The 25,840-nt window shown below is 53.2% G+C and overlaps 1 protein-coding gene across 1 annotated transcript in view; it reads right to left on the bottom strand.

The window, feature by feature from the left end:
• Positions 1-6,739: 6,739 nt before the first annotated feature.
• Positions 6,740-25,840, bottom strand: part of Tpcn2 (two pore segment channel 2) — a 30,171-nt gene continuing 11,070 nt past the window's right edge. The window contains exons 7-25 of the mRNA XM_021167410.2: positions 24,910-24,985; positions 22,222-22,321; positions 21,341-21,406; positions 20,551-20,615; positions 19,798-19,898; positions 19,236-19,317; positions 19,003-19,089; positions 14,713-14,832; positions 14,498-14,557; positions 13,441-13,569; positions 12,658-12,707; positions 11,087-11,186; positions 10,382-10,453; positions 9,785-9,858; positions 9,381-9,459; positions 9,165-9,247; positions 8,552-8,633; positions 8,124-8,206; positions 6,740-7,374 (exon numbers count right to left, since the gene is read on the bottom strand). Coding sequence (XP_021023069.1) covers positions 7,296-7,374; positions 8,124-8,206; positions 8,552-8,633; positions 9,165-9,247; positions 9,381-9,459; positions 9,785-9,858; positions 10,382-10,453; positions 11,087-11,186; positions 12,658-12,707; positions 13,441-13,569; positions 14,498-14,557; positions 14,713-14,832; positions 19,003-19,089; positions 19,236-19,317; positions 19,798-19,898; positions 20,551-20,615; positions 21,341-21,406; positions 22,222-22,321; positions 24,910-24,985 — 1,588 coding nt within the window. The 3' untranslated portion in view covers positions 6,740-7,295. The remainder of the gene's footprint in view (positions 7,375-8,123; positions 8,207-8,551; positions 8,634-9,164; positions 9,248-9,380; positions 9,460-9,784; positions 9,859-10,381; positions 10,454-11,086; positions 11,187-12,657; positions 12,708-13,440; positions 13,570-14,497; positions 14,558-14,712; positions 14,833-19,002; positions 19,090-19,235; positions 19,318-19,797; positions 19,899-20,550; positions 20,616-21,340; positions 21,407-22,221; positions 22,322-24,909; positions 24,986-25,840) is intronic.

Genomic DNA, 25,840 nt, shown 5'->3' with positions numbered 1-25,840 from the left:
CATGCATGTGGTACAGACATACATCCAGGCTAAACAACTATACACTCTGTCTTAAAAAAAGACTGAAGAGAGTAAACAGATCAGCACCAGATCCTGGTTCTCATGCCCTCAATCCACCAAAGAATGTTAAGGGACAGGGGAGGGATGTCCTCCAATACTAAGCCCAAGGGACGCCACAGCAGCAGAATTGAGTGTGGGCTAGGCTAGGTTGAGTTATTTTGCCATCCAATGATGAGAACACCCTTGGCTTCCCAGATTTGGAGAAGGGGAGAGCAAGGACATAGAGATGAATTATCCTAGGACCCAACAAAGGCACCAGGACAGTATATGGGTGTCCGGTAGGTCTGGGGACAGACAGGCACTACATCAGTGTCTGATCAGGCATGGGGAGAAGCCCAAGGTCCCAAAGGCAGCTTGTCAACACCTGTCATCTTCATCCCCTGGGAAGCAAGGCCTCTGCCCCAAACCACCTCTCACCAATGCAGGTGCCCTGGGAGGTGGGGGTTTCCAGGAGGTGCAGAGGAGAAGGGCAACAGCTTCAGGTCCTGCCAAGAGCCTTACAGAGCTGGGGTAATCGCTTAGATGGTGCAGTACTTGCCGGCAAGCTTGAGGACTTGAGTCCAACCCCAGAATCCATGTTAAAATAAGGAATGACAAGCTCATGCTTGTAGCCCCAGCGCAGGGAAAGGAAAGCCTGCTGGTGAGTTCCAGGCTAGTGGGAGACCCTGCCTCACAAACAAGGTAGATGGCTCCTGAGGAGCAGACATCTGAGGTTATTCTCTGGCCTCCATATGCATGTACACACATACACATGTACACACATGTACTCATACATGGGAAGAACACACACACACAAAGTATTACAGTGCTCATTATCAAGACACTAGAGTCCTATTCTTTTAGTAATCACAAATGGCTGGAGTTCACGCTGACCATGTGCTTGGGCATGCATGAAGCCTGGATTTAATCTCAAGCACTAGATATGATTTTTTAAAAATGGTGTAGTGGGATTAAAAATGGATGCCTCACACAGAGCTGAGGCCCTTAGGGGCAGGCTGACAACCATTATGAGCCAACATGCTTGTCACCAGGGGAAAGGGGAGCCTCTTGCATCCTGCAGTCAGCCTGAGTTTGGTGAAACCACCATGGATTAGCCCTAACAAATGCCCAGGGCCCACCCCATCTAGGCCACACAGCAGCCGCAGCCGCAGCCGCAGCCGCAGCAGTCCCTCTTCTCTCTGGCTTCAGTTTCCCTATCTGAAAAACAGTGGTTTTGGTTTCTCAGGGGTCTCCAACGTGAAGGATGCGCTAGGCCTGAGGAAACTATTGGTCAAGAATTGCCATCCCTAAGTGCAAGAGGTGCCTCCCTCAACCCAGTCCAAGACTGGCCCTTGTTCTCTTCTGTGGCAAGCAGAACTCATGCAAGACCACCAGGCAGAGTGGGGTCTCCCCTGCAGCAGAGCCCATCAGCCTGGCCGGTCCTGAGCTCTAAGTACAACAGTTGGTCACTAATGGCTCCCAGCCCTGGGTAGGGAGTAAGGAGACAGTGGACCCCAGAAGAAGGTTTAGCCACTCCAGAGCCTTTTCACCCACCCCTATCCAGTCTCTTGGCGCCCCTCCCCCACCAATATCAGGGAAGCTAACAGTCTACTAGTTACCAAAGCCTTGAAACCTGGGAGCTGCCCTGCAGGAAGTCCCTGGTCGAGGTTGGGCTTCTCACCACCTACCACTTCCTCCAGAAGAGGGACAGACAGGAGACATGGTCTGCATATCTAAGACCAAGGCAGGAAGCAAGTGGGCCCAGACCTTGACCACCTCATGCATGGAGCTTCAGGTGGTGGCTTAGCTGTGGGATTCAAGTTCTGCCCAGCAGCTCTTAGGAGTCCTTCTCTGCCCCTGCACATGACATGCTCCAACCAGGTTCTCCATGGAGAAGAGGGTTTCCTGCTAGAACCCTGCTGGCCAAGGATCACATCCCAACTCCATGGGGATGGGGTGACAACAGCACCAGGGTACTGCTCTTCCCTGAATCCACCACCCAAGGGGACCATTTGTGTCATCTGAGCTGTGGTGAAGCGCCTGAGTTAACTGTGCTCCTCCAGGGCTGCTTTTGAGAATAAAAGCAACCACAACTGTGGATGTTCCTCCTGTTGGCTAAAAACAAGGAAAGGCAAAGAGGGGGAAGGAGGGGGCCCAGTTCAGCTCTAGGAACAGCCCCTCATCTACCCTCACAATCAGAAGCTTTGAGACAGGGGCCAGAACTATGTCCATAGAGTCCTCCTGGTAAGTGCCAGGCCTTGAACTCTGGGTTCAGTGAGGTAGTGTTCTTCACCTGTCCACCGTAGAAGGCAATGCACCCCTCAGCTGTGGCGAAAAGAAGAGTCCACAGCTGTGAGTGTGGTTCTGTTGGTGGTATGTTTGTCTAGTGTGCATGATGCCTGGATTTGGTCCGAGCACTACACGAGCTGGGCCTGGTGGCACAGGATTGCAATACCAATGTTAGGGAGGCAAAAGAAGAAAGGTCGGAAGTTCAAGGTCACCCTCAGAAAAAGGGTGAGTACAAGACCAGCCCCAGGTTATGTGAGAACCCCACCTCCCATTAAAGGCCAAAGGATCAGGGCCAAGGAGGCAGGGAGGAAGGCCCGGCTCACCTAGAGACAGGTGCTGCTGAGGCCCCAGTCCCTACCTGGATTAGCCAACTGCTGTAGGGCAGGAGGCAGCCAGGTGCCCCACAGGTGTGTGCCGCACTCCTGCCTGGTGAGGCTCTGACTGAATGACCTAGAAGAAAAGCCTAGGCCCCCAAAGTGTGATTAGAGGGCAGGGTGATGCCCGCCTGCTGCCCCCAGCTTCTGCTGGCCACTTTGATGTGAGGCGTGTCACCTGAGCCCCACGCCTCCTCTAACGTTTAAGAGCAGTGGTGTGCCCAGGCTCCATGGGATTTCTTTCTGAAGCAAGGTGCTGTTCTAACCTGTGAATAAAAACCACCAATTATCTCCAAGGCTGGAAACTCAATCTGGGCTGTGTTAGGGACAAGAGCCTACTCCTAGGAGGAGCAGACTAAGACCACATCAAACGCCCGGCTCCTGGCCCCAGCAACAGAGCAGGCATCAGTCCTGGATTCCAGCCAGCCACCTACAGGAGGAGGCCATCAGGAAGCAACGGGAAGATGGCCCGGTGGCTACCATCTGCTCTTGCAGGTGACAGTGTAAAAGAGAACAGTGGGATTCTTGCTGCAGCCACCACTGCTCTCTCTTTCTTTCTCTCCCCCCCCCCCCCTCTCTCTCTCTCTCTCTCTCTCACACACACACACACACACACACACACACACACACACACACAGAGTGGATCACATACCTACCCCAACCCCACCTGGCCACCCTGACCCCACCCAGCTGCTACCCCAACACTCTCCCCTGCCAGCACCTCCATTCCAGGCCCTGTTCACCCACACTCCACCACCCCTGCCCATGATGACTGAGTCTTCACCTCTGCCTCAACAGTGGACTCAGTTCCGCCCAGCACCTCTGTGGCCCCCCTTCTGTCATGTTAATGTTCCACATAATACAGCACATGTAAGAAAGTCAAACATGAACATGCACCAGGCCCAGAACACGAGGCACCCACACCCCTTTCTCTCCATCCTTGTCTCCCCACGAAATGATTACCCCTTTTGGTCACCTCCTGTGGCACCTGGACAGGGGTTCTCTTGTGGGCCCCAGAGTTACAGGCATCTCAGTAGCCCTAGGGTATGGCTCCAGGATGGCCCCACCCAAAGACACCATCAGCCACATGAAGAGACACTTTAGACCACATCTGGATGACAACTGCAGATTACCATAGTGCTACTTCCACACATCACAGAGCTGCAACAAGACCTGGGCACATTCCCAGTCTTCAAATAGTTATGATCAAATAGTTATGATCAGGAGTCAGAGGGCAACTGCACTGTTTACACAGTTATGATGGATGACCAGTAGCTCTCTGGGAACTCAGACCAGAGGTGGAGGGAGGCTCACCCTTGATCTCTGTGGTGGGGTACTCAGGAAGAGGGCTACCAGGAGCTCCAAAGAGAGCCCATATCAAATGACACAACAGCAAAGATTTAAGAACAAAGTGAGAAAACATACAAGTCTAGCTCTTCTCCCAAGGTGGGGCTTGTTCTGATTGAGATGGAGTCGCACTCTGTAGCCCAGGATGTCCTAGAACTTAGTATGTAGACCAGGATGGCAACACACAGAGGTCCAGCTATCTCTGCCTCCTGAACACTGGGATTAAAGGTGTGTGTCCTGCACCCATCTGTGATTTACATGTACTCTTACAGCAACAAAGCATCCGGAGCCTCGCTGTCAGAGTGTTGGTGTTTCTGGCCAGACAAAGAGCTGAAATGTCAACCTCCCTAATGACATTCCTCACATTGTGGTAACACCCCCCCCCACACACACACACCACAAAATTAATTTTGTTGCTACCTCATAACTATTTTTGCTACTATTATTAATCATAATGTAAATATCTGATATGCAGGATATCTGATATGCAACTCCAAGGATGAAGACTGCTGACCTAGACAAGTAAGGGCTCTCAAGGCTGTTGGAGGCTACTGTGAGCCCTCAGGGTGAGACTTGAGCCAAGGGCAGTGTGGGATAGCTCTGCCAGTGGGGTGGGCAGTAACAGGAACCAGTAGCTGGTGGTCACTGGATAACTGTCCTTGAAATTGCTCAAAGACATACATTAAGGAGACTGGCAACCACTGGGAGAAAGAGGAAGCCAGAAAGTCCACTGTGTAGGATTGAACCTGGAAGAAGTAGGCTGGAGAGATGGTTGCCAGTTAAGAACACTGGCTGCTCTTCAAAGGACCTAGCAAGTCCCAGGTCTGGCCTGGATGGGTCCCGAAAGACAGGGAGGCAGAGCCACACAAGTCTAGGCAATGCTTCCAATATGGCCTGGGATTGGGTATCAGGGACTTGCAGGAGAACCCGGTGGCAGCTTCTGTTCAAGGTGTCTGGTATAGAAAATAACCATTTTCAGTGTTCAGGTTGTAAGCACTCGTGGGGCAGGCTAAGATCTCCAGGAAGATGCAAGCTCCATGTCTCAGGTCCCCTCGTCGGCTCCCAGTGTGCACTCTCAACACGTCTAACAACTCAAGCCCAGTACTCCGCTGATGTGTGGGCAGCCCAAGCTCAGGGTTCAGGCCAAGGGTGCCTCACTTCACCAAGAGCTCACTTTTACTCTGGCAGGCCCAGCCTCCCCCTCCAACAACACCAGCTGTCTTTGTACATGCCTCCTGCTGACCCCAGCACCAGACTCCTCAGCCTCAGTGGTCTCCCACACCCACCTTCTCTTCTGACAGCCAGCAGGGTTGTGTGCGACACTAGCTCCATTCTACACTGGGCGCTGCAGGCTACCCAGCTTTTGTACCCAGTACCAAGTACCCGGTACTAAGAAAACAGGGGAAACCCTCAGAGCAGCCATGAAGGCCCCTGAGAAGCACAAGCCCACACTCCTCGAATAGGTTGTCCCACCAGGGCCACTAGTGACTCACAGCATTTGAAATGGACAGGGTGGGTGAGCTGTGGTGGTCCCTAGAACACTGCTCTGGTCCCTCCACTCCCTCCAGTGATTAGCACCCCACGTATCCTTACTGAGAGCAGGGCCATCTGAGTGGAAATCAACTCCCTCCACCCACCTCGCTCTTATCAAAATGACCTGCAGGGTGCATTTCTGCACAAAAGCTAGGGTGGGTGATTCTGGGTGGAGTGGGCAGCCCCTGGACAGCAGAGGCAGAACCAGGTCACTGACATCCACCTAACAGGTACCAGGTCAGGCTCACTCTGAGGCGAGAACCGGGGACTGTGAGCAGGCCTGGAAAACCCAGGGGCCGCTTCTGGGGTGGTTCAGAGGCCTCCAAGCATGGATAGCTCAACAGAGCCCGTCTCACCAGTAGGTGGCACTCAAGGCTTAGCAGTTGGGGTCAGGGACCAGAGACAGCGCTTTTCCATGCCAGGTCCAGCCATCACACAAGAAACTGGCCCAGCTCATGACTGGGCTCCAGTAGTGTGGGCTTCAATTCACCCTCCAGGAAGGCAGCTTACTGAGGGGCAGGTCCCAGACTGTTTTCAAGAGTCCTAAAGGCTCCACACTGAGGGTGTCAGGGAAATGACTAGGTCTCCTAAGCCACTCCTGGGGTGCTGGGAGCCTAAGACTCCCAAGGAGGGAGCAGGCACCTCTCCTGCACTCCAGCCTAAGCACTGTGCTTCCCTAAGCTCCTTTAGTCACACTCCCTCGGGTTCCTCTCCCAGACCATGGAGACACCCAGGGACCCGTAGCCTACAAACGAGTAAGCCCCAGGCCCCCATCCTGTGTCAGTGCCCAAGGCAGACGTCACTTGGAGCCAGCCCACAGCTTGAAAGGTCCCCAAGAAACTCCACCACCAACCCCCAGAGTTGCATCTGAAACGAGAAATCCAGAGGTCGGTCCGCCTCAGAGCCGAGTCGATCCCTTCTCCTTGTACTCTGAGTTGATCCCTCTCCCACCTTCCTCCCCCAGCTCCCTCTGCTGTCCTACAAACCTTGAGGACAAACAACACAGGGCCACCTTGGGCTCACAAGTGCATGTTACTAAGGGATGTTTTTCATCACAAGTGGGAGCTCATACCTCACAACCTGGAGCTCTTGTGTAGCCCACAACCTATATAACCCACAACCAACCACCCTGAAGTAGAAAGAGGTCAGAGTAAGAATGATCTCATTTTTTATAAAACAGAAAATGATTGACATTGTGACCTCACCCTCCCCACCCCTGGGACACCCCCATCACATCCATAGCACTGAAACAAAGAGGTGACATTCTCTACACATGACACCAACCCCAATGTCCTGGAGACCTGCCATTTACTGTTCTGTGCAGGCTTGGGTTCACAAATGCCACTGAGGCTGAAGGCACAGATAAGTTTGTGGGTATCAAGGAGAGCTGAGGCCTTCTTGCTTCCTGGCTTTGAGGAAGGACCCTTGGAAGTCACTCTCTCTCCTTAGCAAGTCTCACCAAGACAGCTTGGGGGAGCAGCAAATCAAGGAACGAGGCCCTGTGGTGCCAACCAATGGTCTGCCAAGGCTACACCGTGGCTACTGCTGAGCAACCACAGAGGATGAGTCCTTGTCTCAGCCTCCGTCTGTCTCTGAGTGGTCTGACCCAGGCACCATCTTTTCTTGCTCCGCCTCAACCAGTTGCTTCCTCCACAGCATGGGCCCAGGCCAGCATCTCTGTCCTGTCACCCCAGCAAGGAAGCCACTCTGATGTCACCTGCACAGATGCAAGTGTGGGTGTTTGTGTAGCTTCTCCATCAGTTCCTCCTCCTTGGGCTCTTCTAGGATATCCCTGCAGGGTGGGGGACAGTCACACAAAAGCTTCAGAGGGGCAGGCCTCTCAGAGACTACAAGCAAAGTCAGCAAGTGGCCAGTCTCAGAGTTCCCAACCAGGAGGTACTTTCAAAACAAGCAGAGACAGGATTTCGGGCACGGACACGTAGATTCTGCCTCAGGAAGACAGATGCTAACAACCTTTGTTTGCACTGATAAGCACACTATAGAGGGCTAAGGACGGATTCTATGTAGTGTATATGTGTAGCACGTACCCAGCCCGGATTCCACCCTCACATCAAAGAGAATTGAGAATCCTGGAAGCCTAGAAAGTCCCTTTCACACCAACTGGTGCGAATACAGCTGACTGCACACAGCCAACACTATAGTGAAAGAAAATGGGGCTCAGGACAGATGACCCTGGGATGACAGCCACTCTCCTATACAAGCAGAGGACACACTCCATGGTGTCACAAGAGGAGAAGGTGTGGCTCCTTCAAGCCACCTGGCTGTGTCCCATGGTACCAGCCAGAAGCTACAAGACAATGGAAGATAGATGGTCCTTTCCATGTGCTGGATCCTAAGCAGAGCACATGATACAAGGCCCTGGTAGAAACAGAAGTGCTCACCATCATGCTGTGAGCATCTCTTGCCAGCTCAGCAGCAGTCCGGATGACTGGATGGAAGAGGAGCCCGGCCAGAAAGCCTTCCTCCACCCATACCCCTCTCCATCAGTCCCATGGACTGGAGACACGCCCAAGCCCACACCTGAACATGAGCTCCACAGACATCTGCTTGGTCCCAACAAGGAGCTGTTTATGGCCTTGAGGGTCCCATCTGTGGAGAAAGTTCTGGAGCAGGAGGGAGAAAGGGTGTAAGTACCCATGTGATACCAGCTTCTGAGCCCCCATTTCCAAGTCTGCAGTCACAGTACAGTCACTGTGGGGGGCAGCCCAACCCAGACATCTGGATGCAGAGCCTGTGAGACCACACCCCTGAAACAGCAAGATGCCCAGCTTCACCCTTAAGCCAGCTTGGGGTCCTAAGAGCCCCATAGACCAGCAGAGCAAGCAGCTCAGAGGTCCCCAATCAGGCTCCCTTTAGCCTGTAGTCTTGGCTAGCAGGGCTCACCCACCAAAACTCTCAACAACTCAGTAGGCAATCCCAGGCCTGGACAGGACAGGGGTGGCTGGTACCTCCAGAAGCAGAGCCAGAAACAGGTTGATCCAGATGACAGAGGACACCAGCCACCATAGCACAAAATACACCATTGACCACCTGTGAAGGGCAAGGGGCCGGGACCCACTATGAGTGGGGTGAGATCACTCCAGCAAGACAAACAGCTACCATAAACATCTGTGGGGCCTCCTCAGACCCTGTTGCTAAAGTATATAGTGCTATACAGTATATAGTGCAGTAACGCCCCATGACACCAGGGTTGGAAATAAGCCAGAGCCACAGAGAAAGCCTGGCATGAGGTACAAGTTGGACTCAAACTCAGGTCCCCCTGCTGCGCTATGTTCTCTGAGCTCTGAGCAAATGAGCCACCTGACTGTTCCCCAGGACTCTACCCCATAGAAATCCCCACAACCCAGGCAATCAATCATCTATTTCAAACCACACTTGCACACCAGGGTGCAGAAGCCTGGGGCCCTGGCTATCTCCCAGTGTAGCATGGATAAAAGCGAAGCCTGCCAGGAGATAGCTTGGACAGCCTTCCCAGGTCAGCAACTGGGTTGCTTCTCAGTCCAAGCCCTGGGTCTCTGGTGTAAGGCTCATCTCACAGCCAGTACTGGGGCAGAGACTTACGGGCCTGCGTAGCGCTTATAGGCTTCCAGGATCACCTGCCAATTGTTCACCACCATCACGTTCCACAGTGTGATCAAAGCAGCCTACGGGGCAGCAGAGGTAGGGTCCAGGAGGGCCCCGAGACAAGGGAGAGGGGGAACCAGAGAACAGGGACTGGGACAAGGCAGAGGGGGAGTCCCAGGTAAGCTAGACCTTGAGACAAGGCAGAGAACTTACAGCAAAGTCGTCAAAGTTGTTGGGCCAGTAACCTAGCTGCTCAAAGCTTCCACATACAGCTGAGTTGTTGGGAACCAGGCTGAAGACACGGTGGCCCTTGGTTAATGGCTGTAGCCAGGGGTTTGCACAGCTGAGCACTGCCCCATTTTCCAGCCCAGAGTCAACTCAGACCACGGGGGGGGTGGGGGTGGGGGGGGAGGGTATATGTGTGACCCAAGGGGCTCCCATCCCCAGAACCCTGGGCTCCAATCCCACCCCAGCGACGTGTCAGCATAGACCCTGGGTGGGAGGCTGTGCTCAGGACACCCAAATCAAGACACCTACAAGAAACGTTTAGCAGGGAGGGCCCCCTGGCATGCCCTCAGTGCTAAGGTTAATGCCCTCAGGCACAGACAGCCCCTCACCTGCTGTTTCCGGGAGGCACGATGACACCTCGGAACAGGCTAATCCCGATCATGGCAAACACATAGTATGCCACCTATGGGGGAGGAGAGGAGGAGGCGATGTCAGTGCAGCCACGGGGCCGGGTTGGGGCCAAAGGGGGTGAGGCAGTGGGGTTTAGGGACACCTATGCCTTAAACATGGAATCTGAAGAGGCCAGAAGCACTGGGCAGCTCCCCGGTTCTCCAGCTGTAGGCCTGCTACCCCAATGGAAGCCCAGGCACATCTCAGCTTCTGTCTGACACACATGATTACAAGCCCTAAAGTATGTCTACAATAGAGTTTTCCCCAAACTCTCAAGCTTGGGCCCATGGGGGCCCAAGTTCCTCTCTGTTTCTCACTATGGTACATGACCCAGGGGTCATGAGAGTTACCACAAGGACCTGGAACAGAGTGGAGACAGTAACCCCAGGTCCTCTGTAGAAGGAAAGAGCCAACAACGTCTGGCATCCTAACATTGCTGTGGGCCTCCTTGCCAGAGCAGAAGCAGGCCAACCATACCCAAGTTGGACTCCCCAGAGCCAGGCCACCCAGGCCACCACTAGAGCCCCAGGACTTACCACCAGGATCCCACCAAATGCCCTCAAGTTCGGGATTAGGCCCAGGATAGTGTTGGCTACCTCAGCCATTGGCTGTGGGTGAGAAGATTCAGACTGACTCTTCCTGCCGCAGGACAACAGTGTTCCATGCTCTCTCTACACACACACACACACACACACACACACACACACACACACCTTACCCTGACCAGTAGGGCAGAATGGACCAGCAAAGTGCTCTATAGCCATCCACCCACATTTGGACATTCTTAGATACTCACCTCAAAGCCATCTATCTATACACCTATACACATTACTCCCTGTAGCCACTCATACACATCTATCCTGTACACATCTACACTCACCAAATGTACAAAGCCCTACACACACACACACACACACACACACAAGTGCACATACACAAGACCCACACACATGCTCACATATTCCCCGAATATCCCCAGCTTCCTGTGGGTGCTGTATCACAGGTCCCTTTGACAGAGCCCAGCATCCACACCCTGTGACCACCCTCTGCCTGCTAGCCCACTAAGACCTGGTTTGCACCTCTGTGACTTGGAGGTTAAAAAGAAACGGATGTCTGGGTTCTTGATCCAGTGGCCCCACCCCAGCAGCTTAAGAATGCCAAGGGGGTGAGGGTGGAGAGTATGCTCTGAAGGGGCCCTAATGATGAGTGTCCTGGCCCCAGACCATGGTGGGGAGACACACCTTTATGTTGGGGATGATGCGCAGGAAGCGAAACACAATCAGTGTGTTCATCAATCGTGTCATGTCCCAGAGTGACAGTGGGCCATACTGCTCTGGCTTCCTAGGAAGACACAGGAGCCACATCAGGGGGTCCGGGGGAGCAGAGGGGTGAGGAGATGAGGCAGCAGGGGTGAACAGACAGCAATAATCACTGTATGGACACCAGGCAGAAAAAGCTCCCAGGAGAAGGGGAGGCTGAGCCCAGCCATATCTTACTCACACCCCCGTCCCAGGCAGCCATTGTCACAGCTACCGTCCATCATACTTCCCAGCACAGCCACGACCACAGCCACAGCCACATCTCCCACAGCCACATCTCCCTCAGCCAGGGCCATACCTCCTGGAATAGCCCCATAACCTGAAGGCAGAGATGGTATTCACTGCCCAGGACCATGGCCTGTTGAGCTCAGTTCCTGAAGAACTGATGGGAAGCTGATCCTAACCCCAATCTATTCCCTGACCTTTGGCCCTGTCCCTTCACTGACCCTGTCTCATCTGAAACCTATGACTCCTGACCTATCTCCTGACCCCACCCCCTATCCCATAGTCCAGTCCCGTCCCCCAGTCCTACAGATGCCACTCCACTCCAGCATCCCCACGGCTTCTCTGCACCCTCACCCTCATTCCTATCTAAACATAAGCCTTCCTCACCCCAAATGTCACCCCCTCAATTCCTGAGGTGATGGGACAAAGCTTGAGAGGGGCTTGACTCACATCAGAAACAAGGTCGCCGCTGTCACCTGGCTCCTGCCTGGCACAGGGGCAATCTGTCCTTGCCCATCTCCATGCCATCCCAGCAAGCCTCAGAGACAACTCTGCAGGACAATGCTGGACCTCCAGCCCTCTGAAGCCTGCGTCATGAAGCAGTGCAGGGATCTGAAGTGGCCATCAGTGGTCCTGGGCCTGTGCTAGGCAAGCTCACAGGAATCTCTCACAGCAACCTTATGTGCCATCCTGCTACGGGCAGCCTCACCAACAAAGGCACAGGCACAAGCCCAGCACCACTGGCAGTGCCAAGAGTCCTGGGGCCTTACCCAGGAGTCTCTCCATACAGTGAGAATGGAGGCCCATGGGCTCAACCTGCCCTAACACCTCAGGAAGCCAGAGCCCCAGTGACACCATTTTACAAAAAGTGAACAGGCACAGAGTGCAAGGGATGAGCCAAGGCCACACACTAGGCAGGTACTAGCAAGGAGATTGCCCCCTACTGCAGACCTGAGTTGGGCCTCATGTCCCACAGTGGAGATAATGGGGAAGAGGAGACTCAGCCACCTGTTAGACTCCCTTTCAGGGAACATAACCACTGCCCACCAAGCCACTGCAAAAGGGACTGTCTGAAGGAGGAATGGTGTCCATTTCTGCATGTCCCCCCTCATGCTGGGCAGACTCAGCCCACAGTCCAACAGCCTTACTGGTAGAGTGGGCCATGCCAGTGGCCAGGAAGCCCATGTGGGCCTCAAAATCTGTCACCTGGGCACAGTGAGGCAGGTCACTGCCCAGGTTGGGTGCCCAGGTTCTCTGCAATCACATACCATCCTGAGTGCGGCAATCGGTATACAGCCAGGGTGCAAATCTCTGAAACCTGAACCAGAGAGAGAGGGGGCATCGTCCAGCAGTGCCAGCCCAAGTGGCACCTCCAGCAGTGCCAGCCCAGGCAGCTTGCTACAGAATCCTAAGACTTGGGTCCATCATTTAGGCATGCAGTAGAACTCTGAGCTCAGGCCTGACCTCATACATCCAGATGTTAGACTTCTGCCAGCCACAATACTCTGGTTTCAGGATTCAGGACTTCATCATAGATGGACCAAAAGGTCTGACTCAAATAACTCTCTTTGTGCATGTCCCCAGGGGCTTATTGGCTCTCACAATGTCACTTGAGGTCACTGCTGTCACATCTACACCAAGTGTGAACCTCTCACTCCAAGCAAGTGGGGATTCCCAAGGGCATCTTGGGTGGCTGAGACTGCTAAGACTCAGTTGCCCACACCAAGGTTGCACTGTGAACCAGTGGCATTGGATGGTGGTGCCAAGGGCTGGTTAGTACTGATAGCTCTGGGTTCTGCTGAACCTCCCTCAGGATGAAAAGTGGCAGTCCAGCCCCTATAACAGTCATAGACAACGGGGACCAAGTTCCTGTATCCCATCATGTAATTCACCGCAGGTCCCTCGAGCCAGGAGCCCCACTTACTCCTGGGTAGTCCATTATACTGTCTGATCTGTCTATGCTACACTATACAGCCAAAGGACCCAGGCAGAGCTGCCAGCCAGGCTCACAGAGCTGCCGGAAGCAGTTCCCCAGCTTGCATGGACTTTACCAGCAGGATGATGGTGAGGAGGCCATCAAACACATTGCTATGGTAGGACAGGTAGCCCAGCAGGCCTAGCGCGAACACCTTGAACAGCAGCTCCAGCAGGTAGTACAAGATGAAGATGTAGTCAAGAATCTGAAGAGGCAGAAAAGCCCAGAGCCAGCTTCACTTGCTGCATCCCCACCCTGGCCCCAGGACACCAAGGCTTATGATCAGAGTATCTTGTGCCCCACCACCACCACCACCAACAACAACAACAACCTCCCTGCTGCCCTTCCGCTCCCCTCACACACCACCCCAACCCCCATCTAGGGCATTGCCAGCATTTCTGCTTCTTGTTCTGTCCTATCTCTGAGGTCCACACAGACCCCAAGGATGCACATCTGCACCTGACCTAGGCCTCCCAGGCCAACAAAGAAAAAGCACAGTCCAGGCAGCTCTTCCCAGGGGAACCTGAGCTTACAGAAGCTTCTCCCCAAGAGGACAGAGGGCTTGGGGTGGGAGCTCATCAAGGAAGATGGCCTCTCCCAGGAAGGAAACACAAGTAACTCTTCCTTTAAAGGAGGTCAAGTGGATGGGGACACACACACATACCCCAGAGCATAGGGAGGCTCATTCAACTCCCCAGCTATAACACTGTTCTATTCTGAGATGACAGACAGCCTCTGCTAAAACGCTGACAGAATCTAACCTGAGGACTGACAGAATGCTCAAAATTCCAAGTGAAAAGCCTCAATTCCCAAGGAACTTGACAGAACATGTTGATATTGGAGAAGAGATCGTTTTCTTCTTAGAGTCAAAGCTCAGAGCCTGAAGCCAGACAGCCCACAAGACCCAGTCAGTCTCTTCTCTCTACAGGACCCTCATCCTCACACCCCACTACACAGGGGCCCATGGAAGTCACTGTGTCCCCATCAGCCACTTTCTGCCTGTATAACCAGAGACTCCACCCCCAGGAGGGATCACTGCTCTGGCCAGCCACCCTGCCTCTATCCTACTACTCCTCATTGCTCAGCCCCGGGCAGAGCTGATAGCTCCACAGGCCAGCAGCCCCTGAGCTCACCCCCAGGACAAAGTCATCACGTTCCCCAGGCAGCAGGTCTGAGTCCAGCACCAGGAACACCTGCAAGCCAGAGTAGAGGACAGCTTAACCATGGTGGCCAGCTACAGTGCGAGGGATAATAGGGGAGGCTGGCTACAGGACACATCTTCACTAAGCTGGAAGGAGGGATATAGGAGAGGGCCTCTCTCAGCCCTGCAGGGTGAGCCCCAACTCACACAAATAGACAAGAGGTTTCCCAGAGCAACGAGGTTCCCCAGGTAGTCGAAGTAGTGGTGGCTAAAGATGAACTGGGCAGTCTGCAGAAATGGAGACTGGTATCGGGGCTTCGGCGGGCGCTGCAAAGAGAACCCACACTCTTAGAGCCATGGCAAGGCACATGCCCTGCCTTTTGTTCTGGGATGACATGTTCCTGCCCTGCCCCATCTAGCCTCAGAAATAATCCTATACACAGAAGCAGTTTTATACGTGAGAGGCTGGTCACCATGACCTTTATAGCATATCACTATAATAATCTGAATGCCTACTGACCCGGGCGTAAACCATGTCACACGTCAGTCATTTGAGATGTATGCTTGAGGGGCTGGAAAGATTCATGGTTAAGAGGACAGGCTGCTTCTAGAGGACCCAGGTTCACACACAGTGGCTCACATTCCCAGTATACACGCACAGTGGCTCACAACTATCTATACGTCTAGTCCCAGGCAATACAACACTCTCTATGGCCTCTGCAGGCACCAGGCACACATGTGGTACATGGAAGAAATACCCATACCTGCGTGCTTGGGAGCCAGAGAGCCAGAGAGATGGCTCAGTAGTTAAGAATACTTGCTGCTTCTGCAGAGGGTCGGGGTTCAGTTCCCAGCACCCACATGGGATTCCACAGCCATCTCTAGCTCCAGTTCCAGGAGACCCAGTGCCCTCTTCTGACCTCCACAGGGAGCATGCATGCAAGTGGTATACATACATATATGTAGACAAATCACTCATATACTTAAAATAAAAAATAAATCTTGAGCTGGAGAGACAGCTCATCAATTAAGAATATTTGCTGCTCTTTCAGAGGACCCCTGTTCAATACCCAGCACCTACATGACAGCTCACAAATTCTGCAACACCAGTTGTAGGGCATCTGATGCCCTCTCCTGGCCTCTGCAGGTACTGTATACATATGGTACATAGATATACATGCAGGCAAAACACTTAAAACACTTTAGAGGCTAGAGAAATGGCTCCGTGATTAAGAGCACATACTGCTCTTGCAGAGGACCCAAGTTCAGTTCCCAGCAACCACATCTGACAGAGTGGGTCTCAACCATTGGTAACTAGAGCTCAGAGAGATCTAATGTCAGATGCACATACATACATTAATTAAGGATAAATCTTAATATTAAAAATCAAAAATCTTAAAAATGTTCCTAGAGCTGGCTCACCAAGTGCTAGGGCAACTCAACAGCAAACACAGGTGCCCTGTGGCCAGCCAGAGTGGACAGTGCAGGGGAGAGGGGGATCATGCAGCCTCACGAGACCCAGCATTTTCTGAGGCACATTTGACACCAGCATGGAACATGGCTGCAACAGACTTATGCAGTGAACCACGAGGGAAGCCTGAGATCCCTGTGAGTCCTCCCTGAGGTGACAGAGAGACCATTCCTACTGCCCCCAGCAGAGAGACTGTCCTCACACATAACAGTATGTTCCAATGAGAAAGCTGAACCACTGACTTCTCTCAGTGACTGGCAAAGGCCACACTTCTGGTGACAGCTCACAGTGAAGAATGGCCACCAGGGAAGAGAGTTCAAGAATGGTTTATATGGGAAAATCCCAAGCTTCATGAACTCCATGTCAGGTGTAAGCCAATGCCTACAGCTACATGAGGTAATGTCCCGGAGAAAATGTGGGACACGCTGGATGGAGTAAATCCTCTGGGAAGGGTCCTCCACAAGCAGTCACTACTTCTCACTTGATGTACCAGCAACACCAGCCCACTGTGAATACAGTTCCTGTCAGCATGCAGCCATGCAGTCCTCCTGGTACCTAGAGTGGCAGCCTGACCTGCTGACATGTGAGCTAGTGTGCAGGGGCAGCCTGCCCAGAGGTCCCTAGGGGCTCTGCACACCCTGGCCTCTGCTGCAGACAGCGTGTGCTATGGTTGCTCTCACTTGCCAATGGCCCACAGACCAGCACTGTCAGGCAGACCAGTGTCGGTCTCTTGCCAGAGGTCTGGGTCACACCTTCTTCACAGGAGTGTGAGCAACACTTCTCCACAGAGGCCTGAGTCTGGCTGGTCTCCTAAGGTCATCCTTGCTAGGACACTGTCCCTCAGCCCCAGAGCTCTTCTTCCTTCTCTACAGCAAGTCTTTCGTCACACCCTAGACTTCCTTGTAGGGAGGGGGCCCTGTTTACATTTCCTTTGTGGTTTCTGCCTGACTGGAAGCTCACTAACACCTTGGCTGAGAGAGGTTCAGCATCCCCATCATGTTCAGACTTAGCCGAATGTAGCCACACACGCCCGTGGAACTGAGATGAATCCATCGGGCTCCACGTAACAGAGGATGCTTCTGGGGAAGGCAGAGAGGGAATGTCTGCACTCTTCTCTCAGAGCTACAGAAGTTGCTACCCTTGCTGAAGGACCTTTTGGAAGCTTTACACTATCTTCCCTGCACTTATCAGCATGTACTTAGCTCAAAACCCATTTTTAAGTTTCAGAACTTGGACCACCAGAAAGAGCACGCCCTGCAGAATAGATAAGTAGCTGGGGAAGCCAAACATGGTCACGCATGTCTTTAACTCCAACTCTCACAGGCAAACACCATGAGTGTTTGAAGCCAACCAGGGCTACAGATTGAGTTCATGGACAGCTATGGCTACATAGAAAGACCCTGTCTCAAAGAATCCAAAAAGTAGCTGGGAAAGGGGGGCAAAGAAGGGATATGGCTCAGGGGCTAGACTATTCCCAGCCTGAGCTTACTCTAATGGGCTTTGATTGACAGATACAGTCCATATGTCCTTCCTCTGCTGCAGCATGGCAGGATGTGTGCACCCCTCCCTCCCTCCCTGTCTCCGTCTCCCTCTTTCTCTTCCCCAAAGGCTGGCAAGCAGCAGCCCAGGGAGAACCTTGGCAGTCCAGCAGGCACTACTGGGTAACTGCTCTCTTACCTAGGTCTGACTGTACCTGGGAAAGGCACACCTAGCCCATGTGGCCTCCAAGAGCAGCCTCCTGAGGCAGCAGACCTCCTACCCAGGCTGGGAACCATCAACCCACAGCAGAGCCTCCCCAGTCCTGTGAGGCTCATCTGTAATCACTGCAGCCTGTGACCAACAGCAACATCTGCCCCAAGTCGGGGGACCCTCTGACACCTCAAAGTCCACCTAGTCCAAGCACAGGGCTGATGGCAGAACAGATAGAGTCCCCTGCTAACGTATCACTGTCATCAGACTCCTGTGCCCAACGTGGGGGTAGAAGTGACACTCCCAAAGACAACAGCAACAAATGCATGCCTCCAGAAGGCCTTAGGAGGTCTGAGAAAAACATGGTTTTAAGACCTGTGATGGGGAACTGAGGCCACATAAGCTGACAACTCTCCCAGAGCAGCTGACATGGTGATCTGATCACTGTCCACAGAATTCCCACACTCAACCCCACCCCTTCAGAATGAGATGCATTTGGCATTTGTAGACTGTCTTTTCCAGAGGTGATGGCTGTGTGAAGGTGGGGGGTGGGGGGTGTCTTCTTCCCCATGCCTATGTCCTTGTAAGAAGGTATGGGGACATACACACAGATAACTACTATATGCAAACGCAGGGAGAAGCTACAGTGGGCCAGCCAAAGGAGAGGCGTTGGGAGGGGCTGGGGCTGTGACATCTCCAGATCTTAGATTTCTGGCCTAGGACACGAGACATTAAATGTCAATTGCTGTGGCTATGTGGCTCATCCTCTACGGTAGGATGAGCATCTGGGTCACACAGCTGTGAAACTGTCAAGGCTTCAAGCAGTAGGACACATCTGACCCCATCTCCATCTGTCCCCACTCAGGACCCTGCTTGGTCCTCTCAGGGCTGGCTGGCGGGAATAGCAGTCCCTCTGCCTGCCTGAGATACTGAGTCATGACTGGCAAGGCTACTCACTCCAGAAACCCACATTGGAACATGCAGGCATTCTTGTCCTCTGGCTGGGCCTGAAATGGAAGCTAAGACCCCAAGGGGACCGTCCAGAATGAGAGGCAAAGACCTTGGAGAAAGCCAGCCTTAGACCTCCCAGGGGAATGGTCAGAGGAGTTTGTCTGAGACAGAGAAATGCTGTGGAATGTTCTGGGTCAAGCTTGCCCAAGCCATTTCTCCGAATAGTAAATGTCTTCATCTAACAAATTCTCCAGCCAAAGGATTCCCATTGCCAATCCCAGGGACTGGGGATTCAGGGCAAGCAAGTCCTGGCAGAGGTATTTAGAAACAACCACTAGCCTTTGTGGCCCCAGGCTAGGCAGATGGCACAGGCCAGACCTACTTACCTCTTTGGCCACACCTTTGTCAACCTCATCGAAGAGTTTCTGGAACTCATCAGTCAGCATTGGGCGGCCTTCATAGGACTGCACCTTCTGTTGAAGGAAGGCCAGGTTGGCCACTGGCAATGGGGAAGGGATGTCTGAGCCCCTCCCAACCATCAGCGTCAAGCACTAGACTGACGACCCACCCGACCCACCCGACCGACCAGAGCTGGGGAAGGCCCAGGGAGAGCAGCAACCTGCATAATGGCTTGTTTGTGGGTTTTGTTCAGCTGCGTTTTCTGAAGCACTGGCAGGAAGGTCTCAGGATTCACCCCAACTCTGTGGCAAAGAAATCCTAGTCTGGTGAGCAACATCTAATGCCAGTTCCTCCTGCCTGAGCTCGGCTATGTATCTACCCTGCTGCATGGAAAAGGAGCCTCCGTGAGCTTCCACCATGAGCTGAAGTGCCTTATAGGCCCCATCTAAGGTCCCCCAGAGATGCTCCCTTAAAGAGGGACAGCGACCATTGAACAGCCAAGGCCAGAACCTTCTCAGAAGCACACCAGAGCTGTCTGCCCTTCTTTCTCTGCCCACCTGGTGGGGTGGATGCCTGCCTGAGACACAAGTGGGCTAACAGACAAGAGCAAACAGGATAATGGAAGCACTGAGGGCTTGGTAGCCCATATAGCTCTCGGTGGAATATCCAGTCTGGCGCCAGCCAGCAGGGACTGCTTAGGAAACCCCTAATGAGCACCTTGCTCCCCTTCCCAGAAGCAAAAGACCATATTGTCATGGGAGAGGACTCCACCCGACACTCACAACTCAGGGGTGGTTCCAGCTGGCCCGGCCCTGGAGGCGAGGACTTCGTAGGCTGCACGGGCCCCCAGTCGCCGCCGGAACAGTGAGGTCTGTAGAGATTTCTATAGAGAGGATAGCTCTGAACAACCAACTCTGGCATTCCTCACACATGTCTTGATCCCTACCCACACTGCCCCGAGGAGTGGGCTAAGGGGGAGCCTGGGAGGCTCCAAGAGAGGCTGTGAATCAGCCCCTCACTCCTTAGGCATCAAAGGACAGTCACACCACTAGAGGGGACAGTTCTCAAAGGAGGGAACCCAGCGGCCCTTTAATACAGTTTCTCATGTTGTGATGACCCCCAACCATAAAATGTAGGAACTTTAATGTAAATATATAATATCAGGAAATCTGATATGCGCTCCCTTCGAAAAGGTCGTTCATCACCCCAAGGGGTTGTGACCCATAGGTTAAGAACCAGTGCTATAAGGTCTACATTTCCTCTGTGTATTTAGGGGGTATAACAGACACCCCAGGAGTTGCGGTCTCTAGGTGTTTTCCTCTTGGGTATGGAAGGGCAGGGAAGGAAACCCTGGGTAACCCTGGCAACACCTGTGCTACTGAAACAGCCCATAGCAGAGACAGTGTTTCTGAGCTGGTCCACAGAAGATGGCAACCAGCTTCCCCTCCCACCAGGGTCAGTAGACTCAAGGCCTACTTGGCCTGGCCTCTGAGGCCAGCTCTGGCATAGCCCCACAGAGACACAGGGTGGCTCACCATTAGGTAGCCACGGAACTGATTATAGATGATGGCTGTCAGCAGGTTCATCAGAAACAAGCTTCCTGTGAAAGGAAAACAAACAAAAAAACAAAACAATAGAACTGACAAGACGACAGTGGAGCAGAGCCTGAAGCAGCCAGGGACCACAACTGTCCCCGGTCTCAGCAAGCCTGGGTACAATGGCTAGGAGCACGTGATGACTGACCACAGTCAAGTTCACAGAGTTCCCTTCTGCCTCACAGCAAGGGACACACATAACCCCCAGACTCCTGCATCCTTGTCCATCAATGGGGTGAGGTGGGGTGAGATCAAGCGTACCTAGCCACAGATAGATCAGACAGGTCAATCAAGGGTCACATGCTACCAAGGGGAGAGTGGGGAGGGCATGCTAAGATGAGGCTGGGGTGGGAGGGCACACTGAGGTGAAGTCATAGGTGTTCAACCTGAGATGAAGTCCTAAGTTGGGAGCAGGCTGAGGTGAAGCTACAGGGAGACGGGCTGAGGTGAAATTACAGGATGGGGATACACTCACTGAGAGGTCAGGTGAAGGTGAAGGTCTGGGGGATGAGAGAAAGCTAGAAGATGAGAACAGACCAAGGTCCAGTTAAAGGGAGTCAGGGAGGGGAAATTCCAGGGTGAGGGTAGACTGAGGCAAAGTTACAGAAGCAAGCCTAGGAGAGTTAGAAAGGGGTCCGGGACCAGCTACAGCCAGTCACTCCTGAACATGGGGATCCTGTCATGCATGGGTGAGCACTGCCCAGTGCCACACAATCCCACAGGCACTTACCTATCAAGGTGAAGACTATGAAGAAGAGAGCAAAGGCCCGGTTCTGAGTATACGCAGGGATCATCACTGAGACAAAGAAAGAATCTGAGATTAAACACACGCTGCAGCCGCTGACCCCGGTTCCATCCTGACCCCTCCTCACCAGACCTCACAGAGCAACTGAGAACTTCCTGTTCAAAGTCCAACCTCAAACCCTTTACAGTATTGCCTGGGATACCAGCTCCTTCCCTGGTGGGCCTCCCTGTAACCACACCCCAAAGCCACACAGCTCTCCTATAGTGACTGGCTCGGGATAAGGCTAAACAGCACTTCTGGGTTGGGAATTCCAAGCTGCCCTAGAGATAGGTCACCAAGGTTGTGAGAAGACCTAAGACCAGGGTAAATGGCACTAGCCACAGTGGCCGGGCTACAGCAGAGCTCAGAAGGACTGTAGGCTTGCCATCCTGGCACAGCCCACGTGAGAAGAGTTGGGAGGACCTGGTAGCACCCAACCACGACCTGCTAAGACTAAGTAGCTCTCACACTTGATGCTCCTGAATGGCGAGCACCTCACAGCAGGCCCAGGCAGTGAGGGGGAGTGTGGCTAAGCCCCAAAGAGGTTACCATAGGAACTGCTGACTAACATCACATCACCACAAACTACCAGACACTTTCAGTTTCTCCAAGGAATAAAGTGACATGATAAAGGGAACGAAGAAAGAAAGAAGGGACTGGAAGGGACCAAAACTGCCAAGGGGTAAGGGGAAAGGCAGGGAGTGGAGTCTAGTATCGTATCCCCATACTAATGAAAAGGGCTCACACACTCAAGCCAAACCACAACTCAGCCTCCCCACCTGCCATCCCAGGCCAGGTTCCCTGCCCCTCCCAACCCCCACACGCACCATCAGGGTTGTTGGAAGTCGTCAGAAGCACTAGGAGTGAGGTCAGTGCTTCTGGAAGGTTCCGGAAGTAGGCCAGCCTCTCCTGGTCCTGTGCTTCATCCTGAGAGCAGATGAGGTAGCCATCTGGACCTATGTCTCCCAGCTGAGGTCTTAATCTAATGCAGCTCCATTCAGTCCCTCAGCCAGGACCATCCACAGAGCAAGGGGTGGGGTCAGCACCCTCTATTACTTCCCAGCAGGCTCTGCTGCACTCACCACCAGACAGGTCAGGACTCAGGGCCTACAGGCATCTAAGCAGGCTTATCACCATAATGGCCTATTCAGAACCCAGTAAAACCCTGAGCTAGCCTAGCGGAGCACAGCAGCCCAGCAGCCAAGCAACCATATGAGGGACCAGCCAGACTCCTTGGAGTCTGTCAGGCACTGTGTGCACAGTGAGGAAGAGCCAGGGGCAAGACAGGCAAAGACCCAGACTGGAAAGTATGGCCTCAAGAAGGCTGCCACACTGGGTATTTCTAGTGATGTGGGATGGGACTCCTGGGGGAGACCCCACCTCTCCTGAAGGAGAGGCCCTTGGAACTCAAAGGCCTTATCCACACAGCTGTGCCTTACCATAGCAGACAGGAGGGTAGCCATGCCTGGGCTCCCACCCTCTGACCATCCTGCAGAGTCCTGACATGGTGCTTAGCAAACTTGGGCAGTGCATCTGCCTAAAAGAAACCTCAGCTCCAGAACCCTGAACTCAGCGTTGTCCCTGGAGCCACCCTGTGCCTACCCAGCCAGAATGTGGACAGCAATGTAAACAGCAGACAGTGACACACAGAAAGCAGACTGCATGCACCTGCCTCAGTTTACAGACAAGGACACTGAGGCTTAAGGGCGATGAGAGGCCACCAAGGCAGGAGCCCCAGGCCTGGCCCATCTCCCAGCAGGTCTCTTGCAGCACCCTAAAAAAAAAAAAAAAAATCTACTGCTTCCACAAGCTGTGTAGGCTCTTGAGTCATGAGCCTGTGACAGCAGAGGGAGCCCTGGGTTCCCACCCAGCCCACTGTCAACACAGCCTGTGAGATGGAAATGAAGCACTGTGTAACCACATGCCAAACTCCAGTTCCAATGTGGTGAGCAGGATGCGGATAGCAAGCAGGCTAGCTATAGGCAACACCTACAGAAGGGGCTCAGACAAGGTGGGGTGCTGCATCCTCAGAGGGCATGAGTCTGGAGACCCCGAGCTGGGCCTAGACATGCAACAGGCTCTCAACCTGTTCCCCAGGCCAGGGTGGCAAGGTTGGAGATGAACAAGGAACTCAGCATGGGTCAGTCCTCACAGCCTCCCAATGATGACAGAGGTCAGGCGATGAGACCTTGTCAAGATCGTGGCAGAACGTCACCCTCAATTACACAAGCCTCATCCTGCTCAGCCTGGTTCCCCTTCAAAGGGCAGAAACCCAGTCTGCAGGAGGAACTTTCCAGTAGCTCTGGATATAGCACTCCTGTGAGAGATCTATACACTAATCTTGAGGCTGAGGCTATGGCCACTGCTGGCCCCACTCCGCCTGCTTAACCCAGGTTCTGAGAAAGAGCAGTGATGGTCATGGGAAGTCACACTGAGGTCTCAAGGGTGTGGCAAGCAGTTCAGCCACTGCCCCTACCCCCCTACAGATATGCATACATAGACCCAACTACTCACTGGACACATCATGGAGACACCTATAAACACAAACATAGAGACACCACACAAAGACATGGAAATAAAGACTCAGCGACAGACATGGAGACACATCCAGACATGCACACAGAGATATACCCATCTACAGACATCAAGGCATATCCAAGACATGCACACAGACAGACATCCTCAGATATATAGAGAGACACACAAAAACATACATATACATGGAGACACATCCAGACACAGACTAATGCATAGACATGTATACTTATATACAGACACTAAGACTATCTATCTTAAGCCGGGCGTGGTGGCGCACGCCTTTAATCCCAGCACTCGGGAGGCAGAGGCAGGCGGATTTCTGAGTTCGAGGCCAGCCTGGTCTACAAAGTGAGTTCCAGGACAGCCAGGGCTATACAGAGAAACCCTGTCTCGAAAAACCAAAAAAAAAAAAAAAAGACTATCTATCTTTTCTTCCCCCATCCTGGCAGCACAGCTCCATTATGTCACCTCACTCTCAGGAAACCCAGCCATGACCACACTTGCTGTACCCCACAGCAGATGCAGAGATAGAGGATGGCCCAGGCTGGAGGACAGTGACCTGGCCTGGACATAGCCCTTAAACATGAGGAGAGACAGAACCTAAAGAGGGACAATCAAGGAAGATGTCCCCACAAATGGACAGGTGGACACCTCCCCATGGCAATAAGTTCTAGGGTCTCAGCCAGAGTCAGCAGCCAGGAATTCAGGCAAGGATTGCTGGGGCTTGGAACAAGCGCCAGGAAGGGCAGCCCTGGCTGGGGAACCTTCAAGCCACCGTCAGTGAAGGAACCCTCCTGCATGGAGGAGGCAGCCAGCTCAGAAAACAGGGTGAACAAAGGCGCCAGCAATGGGAAGACAGGCCCTGGGCTTAAGCGGGGTCATGACACACTACTTCCTGGTCTGTTACAAGTGGCTACTTGGACTACTTGAGAGCAGGCAAGCCTGTGAGCCCCACCTCCAGCCAAGGCCACGCTTACCTTCTCACCAATTGTGAACAGCAGCATCCCAATGATGGTGAAGAGACACAGGTGGATGGCCAGCAGCAGCCCGACACTGGGGAAAGACAGTGCTCAGCACAACACAGCACAGGCCACACCCCAGAGAGGTAGGACATCATCCTGCCCATGGCCTCAAGCATGGGCACAGGGTCCCATCCTCTCCTGAGGATTTTCAGCCCTGGGACAGGGACCTGAAGCCACGCCTACCCCTGCTGACTTCTCTATTTGTGGTAGGACACAACCCCAGGGACATGCCATGGACCAGGACACAGAGGACAGAGGTCACTTCCATCTTTTTGGGCTGGACAGCAGGAAGTCACCCAAGTGGCCTACCAGGAAAGGGACTGGAGGCAGACGGAGGGCATGGGTGACATTTTCACTGGCCGAAGCCAAGGGGGCTTAGGAGGGATCTGAGGAGCTGAAGGCTCCAAGAGCTGCAGGGCTTCCAGGCCAGCATAGCTTCACACAGTGTAAGAGGAAGCTGAACTGAAGCTGTACAGACAACCATTGAGAAACAAGTCAGAAACAAGCCGCCTGGATTAGGCATGGGAGGTCTGAGTCTATAATGTCTAAACCAGTCTGACCAGGATCCCAAACACTGCCCACTGACCCCTGAAGGATGCTGGGCTGGGAGTATCCAGAGGGCTGCCTGGAGAAGAATTTTAATTCAGCAACATGGCTCCTCTGACTGGAATGCAGACACACCCTTAATACACACCTTTAATCCTAAACAATGTTGGTAAACTTAGTTTATAGAAGGAAGCAGTCATGTTTGAAAGTGACATCTAATTAATTAAGGGGTAGATAAAGTGACAAATCTGAGAAAGATTTGACAGAATGAGTCAGGATATGCCCAACTCTCATGGGAAGACACAGGAGAGGTGGATTAAAGTCGGAGCAGGGAGAAAAT

The sequence above is a fragment of the Mus caroli genome, unplaced genomic scaffold (genome assembly GCF_978045245.1).
Source record: "Mus caroli unplaced genomic scaffold, Mus_caroli_1 scaffold_8, whole genome shotgun sequence".
Lineage (NCBI taxonomy): Eukaryota > Metazoa > Chordata > Mammalia > Rodentia > Muridae > Mus > Mus caroli.
The sequence above is the reverse complement of the archived record's forward strand: the minus strand, read 5'-3'. Positions and strand labels throughout refer to the sequence as shown.